This window comes from Hyperolius riggenbachi, chromosome 8 (assembly GCF_040937935.1).
Source record: "Hyperolius riggenbachi isolate aHypRig1 chromosome 8, aHypRig1.pri, whole genome shotgun sequence".
NCBI lineage: Eukaryota > Metazoa > Chordata > Amphibia > Anura > Hyperoliidae > Hyperolius > Hyperolius riggenbachi.
The window spans coordinates 44,097,305-44,106,659 of NC_090653.1; the positions used below are offsets into that span (position 1 = coordinate 44,097,305).

General features: G+C 45.6%; 1 protein-coding gene across 2 annotated transcripts in view; it reads right to left on the reverse strand.

Annotated features, from left to right (window-relative positions):
* Positions 1-5,599, reverse strand: part of LOC137528774 (complement factor B-like) — a 161,088-nt gene extending 155,489 nt beyond the window's left edge. For both annotated transcript variants that reach the window (XM_068250341.1, XM_068250340.1), the window contains exons 1-2: positions 5,499-5,599; positions 1,800-2,003 (exon numbers count right to left, since the gene is read on the reverse strand). In XM_068250341.1, the coding sequence (XP_068106442.1) occupies positions 1,800-2,003; positions 5,499-5,532 (238 nt within the window). In that variant the 5' untranslated portion in view covers positions 5,533-5,599. The remainder of the gene's footprint in view (positions 1-1,799; positions 2,004-5,498) is intronic.
* Between the last annotated feature and the right edge of the window lie 3,756 nt (positions 5,600-9,355).

Genomic DNA, 9,355 nt, shown 5'->3' on the forward strand with positions numbered 1-9,355 from the left:
CCCAAAGCACAATAACTTGAGTGATTGGTGTGCTGAAATGATTTGAAGATATATTTACTACATTGGGGGATAAGTCATCATATATGCCAAGCAGTGATGGTTATGTCTAGGAGAACTCATGGAGAAGCATGTGATTTGCTTGATCAACTGATAAATTTGCAAAGCTCTGATTTGCTGTAATCGCATCCAGCTTTAGCATAGGATCATGACTAGCAAATCAGAGACATATATATCTATCACCTGACCAACCTGATCGCATGCTTCTCCATGACTTCTTGTAGACAGGACATGACTAAGTACCCCAATATAGTATTTTGCAGTGTTTCACTTCCACATAGGCTGATGCCCCTTCCATGTATGGCTCCCTCTTTCATGTGTAGCCCTGAATAGCAGTAATTGTTCTCTAGGTGTGTAGGCTCCCCCTTCCCTGTTCAGCCACATTGTTCAGCATCTGCAGTAGGCCATGATATAGGTGCCCTTTACAGAATTCAGGCCCTGGATATTTTCCCTTCGGGCCTCAGTGTGAATGGGTCACTAGGGTGCTGTCACTGTGGCACATGTACATAGGCACAGTAATTGATACACAGAGTGCGCTTAGAGGACATACTTAGATGAGCAAATAAAGTTTGCACCAGGGATGAGCTCAGGATAAAATTCAGATTAAATCCGAATGTGTTTCATTCAGATTTCATCCTCTAATTACTGCACCTGAGCGGGGGTGGGGGGTGTTAAAGGGGAACTGAAGAGAGAGGTATATGGAGGCTGCCATGTTTATTTCCTTTTAAGCAATACCAGTTGCCTGGCAGCCCTGCTGATCCTCTGCCTCTAATACTATTAGCCATAGCCCCTGAACAAGCATGCAGCAGATCAGGTGTTTCAGACTTTAACCTTCCTGGCGGTAAGCCCGAGCTGAGCTCGGGCTATGCCGCGCAGGAGGATATCTCAGCCCTTGGTGGGGCGATTCGCCCCATTTAAAGTGCTGTACGCGCAGCTATCAGTTAGCTAGCATGCAGCGGCGGAAGAGGCCCCCCCCCCCCGCCAGAGCCCTGTGCTGCCCGGACCACTGAGTTCCAGGCAGCGCTATGGGCTGGATCGGAGGCGTCTGACGTCAGGACGTCGGCTGACGTCCATGACGTCATTCCGATCGTCGCCATGGTGACAGGAGAAGCCAAACAGGGGAACGGGTTATATACGCGTTCCCCTGTTTGCTATTGATGCCGGCGACAATCGCACTAGACGGACACATGCGCCCTCTAGTGGTGTTTCATGTAGCTACCACTCTGGTAGCTTTACATGAAACACAAAAAAAATGTAAAAAAAATGGATTTCTGCCTATTGGGCAGAATAAATGAACTGCCAGGAGGGTTAAAGTCAGATCCGACAAGACTATCTGCATGCTTGTTTCTGGTGTTATTCAGATAGTACAGCAGAGAAATAGACCAGCAGGGCTGCCAGTGCCAGGCAACTGGTATTGATTAAAAGGAAATAAATATGGCAGCCTCCATATACATCTTACTTCAGTTCCCCTTTAAACTTACTCAGTAGCCTTCTTTAACCTGTCCCACGGCACGTCTAACGCTGCGTTCCAAGCCGCATCATGGGACTACTCCTTCAAGTGTTTGTAGTCATGTGACCGCGGCATGGGACGGGTTAAAGAAGAAGGCTGCTGGGCAAGTTTAACCCCCCCGCACACACCCGCTCAGCTGCAGTAATTAGGGGATTTCATCCGAATTTTATCCAGAGCTCATGCCTGGTTGTCACCTGAGGAGGACATGGTGACTGTCACAGTTATAGCTTACCTCTACACATAAACACATGGTGATCTTCTGTCCAGTGCCCACTGGGCAGGCATTCGCGGGAAGATTCTGGGAATGGGTATCTTCCTTCGGGGCAACTGTAGAGCACCCGACTGCCAACATTTCCACCATGGCTCGCTGTGTAGTTGCCATTAACTATGGACACCTTGGTGAGGTCACACTGAGATTTGGGAGCTGCAAAGGACACTGGAAGAAAAGCATGGAGGAATTTAAAGGAGAACTCCAGGATAAATATCTCCTTAAGGATATTAGTTATTGAAAATCACATTTGAATACATGTTCCCCTATAAATTACAGTGACCAGATTTTTGAGGACCCAACCTGGGGGGGCCTGATTGCAGCATTCTGCTAAAAATGGGTGTGGCCATGACATAACTTCTGCTGCAGAAACGAGCAGCATGCGCGGGAAGAGCTGGGGAGGGAGACGGATGGGATGGGATGGAAGGGGGTCCTCCTGGCTGGCCTGGGTCAAAAGCAGCACTGGGGGCAGAACTGATGCGGCCAGATGGGTGTGCTGGGCGGATGAAGCAGCATGCTGGGGGCGGGACTGATGTGGCCAGGTGGTGGGCCGATTGCGAGGGGAAGAACTGAGGCGGCATGGCGGCTGAGCTGATTGGAGGGTGGGCTGGGCAAAATGCTGGGAGCGAATAATAGGACGGTGGCCAGAGTCTCGCAGCTGGGACTCCCTGAGGCCTATAGCGGGACATTACCCTGAACTCATTGCAGCCCGAGCCCGGGACAGGGGACCCCGAATGTGGGACGTGTCCTGGCTAAAGGGGGACATCTGGTCAGGTCAACATAAATTCAGCAATCGGTAAATAATGCAAACATTACCTTACACGTGTTATTATGCTTGAAGCTAAATTCCAACCAGCATGTGAAAGCATACAAAGAGAGAGAGAGAGAGAGAGAGAGAGAGAGAGAACATACTAGCTCCTCCAGCCTCATAGTGCCCGGCAAGCCTTCACCAATGACAGGCGAGGTTTATTGGCAAGGAAGAAACCCTGTACAGTGTGTCTGCACTTGTCTTTGATTGACGTCTAGTCAGGGTATATAAATATATTTAAGGCACAAAACAGGTATAACGTTTTTCCTACTCCAGTGCTGGCATCAGTGACAGAGCTTGTTTGCAGGGGTGCTCGGATACCCATTTTTAAAATCCGAATTGATTCGGATCCGGATACCCAGATATCCGGATCCAAATAGGATATCTGAATCCGAACTTTTGGGTATCCGATTAGAATCAGATATCCAAACCCAATATCCGGTCGGATTTGGATATCCGGATAGAAAACCAGAAGTGGCCTTTAAAGAGAATCTGTACTTTAAAATTCTTACAATAAAAAGCATACCATTCTCTTCATTATGTTCTCCTGGGCCCCTCTGTGCTGTTTCTGCCACTCCCTGCTGCAATCCTGACTTGTAATTAACAGTTTTAGGCAATGTTTACAAACAAAAGACATGGCTGCTAACCAGAGTATCATAGGCTGAGAACTAGCTTACTGTGTGACTCATGCAGAGCTTGGAGAGGGTGTGTAAAGCTTCTGCCTATTACAAGCAGTGCTGCACATTCCATACATTCCTGAGCCCGACAGAGTCGACAGTGGAAAGAAGATACGATTTATTACAGAGACAGTGCAACTAGAAAAGGTTGCAGTAAGACAGACCACATTAGAACAGGTATAGGAACTTATACGATAGAAGAAATAAGGCTCAAAATGTTGTTGTTTTGTAAGGTAAAACCCTCTCTCTCTTTCTCTCTCTCTCTCTCTCTCTCAAAACGCGTATTTGTTTCTGTGTATCTGATGTAATTCCACCTTTTAACAGTCTGTGCCTAGAGATGGCCTGAACGGTTCCCGGCGAACATCCGGTGGGTCGCGTTCGCCATGTAAGGCGAACTTTTCCGGAAGTTTGGTTCGCCCCCGTAGTGCACCATTAGGGTCAATTTTGACCCTCTACATCACAGTCATCAGGCACATTGTAGCCAATCAGGCTACACTCTCTCCTGGAGCCACTCCCCCCCTTTAAAAATGCAGGCACCGCCAGCCATTACACTCACTCGTGTGCCTGCATTAATTAGTGAAGGGACAGCTGCATCAAACTCTCTCATAGGGAAAGATTAGTTAGGCTCTTGTAGGCTTGTTAGCTTGCTCCTTGCTGTTTTCTTATTGCTAAAATAACACCCCACAACAACTCTTTTGAGAGCAAATCTTGTTCTTGTGATCTATTTTTTTTTTCTGTGTGTCCCACTGACACTTGTGTTGCATAGACAGCCTTGCTAATTCATACTGTGTGTGTGCCACTGCCAGGCCCAGCACATTCTGTGACTACCTGTGTGACAGGTGCACATTGTAATACCCATTACTGCATATACCTACCTACCTGTTGTTCACAGTGCACCCACCTACTTAAGTGAGCGCACTTAGTGTCACTGCCTGTCCACTACCTGTCTGTGTGACAGGTGCACAGGTGCCTGTCCACTACCTGTCTGTGTGACAGGTGCACATTGTAATACCCATTACTGCATATACCTACCTACCTGTTGATTCATTTCACATATACAGCAGGGCCTCGAAAGTCCTCCTTATTGTTATTTTTGGTCACTACCTCGGGACGTGCATGCAATCACATTAGCAGCTTCCTTGAGCCAGGTGACAATTATACCCCCTAAGCCAGACTTGCTTTTAGTAGGCATACACATATGACACAGACAGAAAATGAAATATGGCTTCAAATGGACACAAGTTATACCAAATGGCCACTGTATTATATGCAATATCACAAATGGCTGCCATGTTATGACAGGGGACTCTCTGGCTACTTAGTAGGGAGCTCCCTGGCTACCTAATGGGGGCTCTCTGGATACCTACCCTGGGGGAGGGCTCTCTGGCTACCTACACCGAGGGAAGGGTCTCTGGCTACCTACATGAGGGGGCTTTCTTGCTATCTACTTGAAGAGCTCTCTTGCTACCTACACTGGGGGAGGGCTCTCTGGTTACCTACACTGGGGGAGGGCTCTCTGGCTACCTACACTGGGGGAGGGCTCTCTGGCTACCTACATGAGGGGGCTTTCTTGCTATCTACTTGAAGAGCTCTCTTGCTACCTACACTGGGGGAGGGCTCTCTGGCTACCTACATGAGGGGGCTTTCTTGCTATCTACTTTAAGAGCTCTCTTGCTACCTACACTGGGGGAGGGCTCTCTGGCTACCTACATGAGGGGGCTTTCTTGCTATCTACTTGAAGAGCTCTCTTGCTACCTACACTGGGGGAGGGCTCTCTGGTTACCTACACTGGGGGAGGGCTCTCTGGCTACCTACACTGGGGAAGGGCTCTCTGGCTACCTATGCTGGGGGGACATCTTATCTGGGGGGGGGGGGGGGGTTAGGTGCTGCATTTGGCTTCCTAATACTGGGGGCTCTTGTGGTTACCTATACTGGGGGAGATGCATCTGAATGGGGGAAGGGGGATTAAACACACCCTCTCCATTGGAGTTCTATAGCCTAGAGACTGCCCTGGGTGCAGGCTAGAAGGAGGCAGCATGACAATACATTGATATTGACATTGATTTGATCAGACCGCAGGGGAACAGCAGTGGAGGCATAAGGACAGTGATAGGTGGAGGGTGGAAAGAGCAAGCGGCACAGATCAGACACCGATAACTGAAGCTCTCTGTTACTTACATGCGATGTGGCTGAGCAGAAGCAGAGGCAACATCCTTACAAGTACTGCAGAGCTGTCCAGCACACCGTCTGTCCCTCCAGTCACCTCTCCTGATGCATATTACTGTCTGGGCTGTGCTTATATTGGGAAATGCTATACAGGGGTCAGAAGGAAAGGGGGGGGGGGGGGAGCAAACGTGAATTCCTGCTATATGCTAAAATCAATATTTCACAACCTGCCGGTAAAAGCCAATGTCTTGGTTTGACCAAGGATTGTCAGACACGCACCAACAGAGAGGTCAAAGGTCCTTTCAAGAGGCCCATCTCCACTAAAAGGACATTATATTAATTTGACATAGTATGCTTACTGGAGGGTTCACATGCTGTTTTGCATACAAGATTCTGTGTTTGAAATTTTTGTATTCTTTTTTAAGTCACCCTTGTCGCCCCCTGTAGCCGATGCACTCCACATTGTGTTAAATCCCGTTCCACATCACTGCAATACTTCCTCCTTCAGGGTTTGAAGGAAGAAGTATTGGAAAGACAGAACGTGATGGAACGCAATGTGGAACGCATTGGCTATAGGCAGCAACAAGGGTGAGTTAGGCCCCACCCCCCCTGCTGCAGCCACAAGTTTAAAGGCTCTGTTTCGTTTGGAATGCAGAATCAGAGCTGCGGAGCTCAGCGAAGCTCATGCCTACTATATACATCAAAATAATATTACACGTTATGCAGTGTTGCATGTACTGGATATTGCTATATCCAGTCCTATTCGTAGCTCGGGGAAAGAAAGACAGCCTGCAATAACAGTCTGCGCTGGACATGACTGCGTCTTGCTGAGGGGAAATGCAGCTGGGATAGGTAGAGAACTGTGTGCTGACTAGTAGGGATAACTGCTCAATAAAATGTTAAAGCGAACTTGAACTCAGAACTTCCTCTCTGCTCTAAAAGATACGCATTAGCATAATAACCTTTAAAGAGAATCTGTACTCTAAAATTCTTACAATAAAAAGCATACCATTCTATTCATTATATTCTCCTGGGCCCCTCTGTGCTGTTTCTGCCACTCCCTATTGCAATCCTGGCTTGTAATTGCCAGTTTTAGGTAGTGTTTACAAACAAAAGACATGGCTGCTAACCAGCATGTGATAGGCTGAAATAAGCTCAGTCTGTGACTTATACAGAGCCTGGAGGGGGCATGGAGAGGGTGTATATAACTTCTATCCTATCACAAGCAGAGCAGCACATTCCTGCCTGAGTGCCTGAGCCCGACAAAGCTGACAAAGGAAAGAAGATTAGATTATATAACAGAGATAATACAGCCACTGTGCAACTAGGAAAGGCTGCAGTAAGACAGGCCACATTAGAACAGGTATATGAACTTATAGGATAGAAGGAATAAGGCTTACATTTTGTTACAGAGTCTCTTTAAGCAAAAAGAACATTTCTTAGTTACAGCTGATACAAATCCTGAAATAAATCTGCACTGTTTCTACTTCCTGATTCATGGAAGCAGACATATTGTTAGCCTGTGCTTTTAAAGGCGCTTATCTGCCGTGGCAGTCATGTGACCCAGGGGAGAGATCAAATTACAACTTGTGATTACACACAAATGAGGGGAATTAAAAAGGGTAAACTGTCTAAATACATACAGGGTGGATTACTTTCTGTTTTCCTTCTGTTCTGTGCAAGAGTTTAGGTCCACTTAAATTTGTCTCCCGCTCTGAGCCAGGATTATATACTGTCTGTAAGTTTGTTACTAGTGATGATCTTAATGTGCTAATTGCGATGTCAGAAAATATTGCATAATTTACATAATTACACTCAGAATCGAAAATTGTAATCGTGAAAAATTATGGGAAATTTCACAGAAATACGACTATGTGTAATTTTCCCAATTACATTTATTTCGTATTTATGATTATTTTTGCAATAGCTAATTCCAAATTACGCACAATTTTTCACAAAATTACAAAAAAAATCAATTAATTTTTGCATCATTTTTTGTAATGACAAAAAATGATGTGCTATTACTCAATGACAAGTAACACGAAATTACAATTTAACGCAAAAATAACGATCCAACTTTACGAATTAGGACAAAATTTATAAAACATTTTTAAAAAACTCCGAATTACGATTTTGTGGCGTAATTGCAGATTACAATGTAAAATTGCATAAACGTGAAATTTTGGCTCATCACTATTTTTGACTGCAACATCCCATTCTTCAGATACCCTCACTTGCTCCTTGTTGCTTTTCAGTTCTCTACAGGGTCATGTGAAATTGACCCACTCATGCTCAACCTGCCCATAGATTTTCCATCATACAGAAAGTCAGTCTAATGCCTCCTGCACATGTTAGGTCAATCATGGGCAAAATATGACCCCCCCCCCCCCCCAGGCCATACCCGGCCCATTTACTTTTTTTAAACCAGCCCGATGATGCAAAGCCACATTCAGGACTACTGTATCCTCTTCCCTGTCTCTCTCCTCCCCCTCCGCTGTCCCTGCAGAGCATAAATTATGTTACTTACCATCTCTCAGCTTCCACCACCAATCTTCCTTTTGTCGGACATCCAACAAAGACAATTTGCACCACACGTTATTGTTGCTATGTGACACAAAACAACCCACCCTCAGTATAGGTAGATAAGTAGCCAGTTATAAGTGCTCTCTGTGTAGGAAACAAGGTATAGGTGCCCCAAGTATGAGAATCCAGGCATAGGTGTCCCCAGTATAGATAGCCAGGTATAGGTGCCACCACTATAGGTAGCCAGGTATAGGTGCCCTCAGTATAGCTAGCCAGGTATATGTGCTCCAGTATAGGTAGCCAGGTATAGGTGCCCCAGGTATAGAAAGCCAAGTATAGATGCCTCTAGTATAGGTAACCAAGTATAGGTACCCCAGTATTGTTATCCAGGTATAGTTGCCCCCAGTATAGGTAGCCAAGTATATGTACTCCCAGTATAGATAGCCAATTACAGGTACCCCTGTAAGAACGTATACATTGGTTGCTATGGGCAACAACACTACACCTTTGTTCTGCACCATATCACAGGAGGTGTGATAACTCGACTCATCACAGCAGCAGCATAGGTAATAAAACTTCTTAGACGTTGTCAAAGTTTTAGGAGTTTATTCAGTAAACAGATATACAGATGCTTATCTCTACATGTTCGTTACACTTCAGCAAAGCAATTGGTCTGTAGTAAGTCCTCTGGCTCTTGGTCCATTCCTTTTGAATGGCAACCAGGCTTTCCCTTATGTTACATCTATACTACATTGCACTTAGGCCTATATACAGCATACAGTTAGATAAGATGACAAGACATTACAGAAAGATTAGAAAGTGGAAGTCATCAGCCAGAAGTCAGAAGTAGCCCCCCTCGTTAGCTCTTCTTATACTAAACTCTAAAGAGTTAAATGTGACATCATCTAAGCAGGGGCGGATCAATAACTCATCGCCTGCTATTGGCTGACAAGACCCCGTGATATCATGACAAGCACAGTCTTTACTGCGCATGCACTGGAAAATTCAATTTTCCAATGGCCTGTCCCCTTGTTCTAAGGAGACCATTGTTTAATGTACTTGTGAGAATATTTTCATAACAATGGCTCATGTTTATGTTTTTCATCGCCAGCTGGTCTGGCCTCTGCACTGGATATCTCTGATACAGCCTTGGGAGTTCCAGTACAATGTTCTACTGAAAATCAGAACTGTCTTTATTTCTAAGAGAAATTCTCCTTAAAGAGAGTCTCTGCAAATCAAGTATTTAAACTAAACTCACTTAAAGTAACTGAGGCCTACGGATTCAAGCATATAATAATTAAATTCTAACAACCCCCAGTATAGATACCCAAGTATAGATGCCCCCT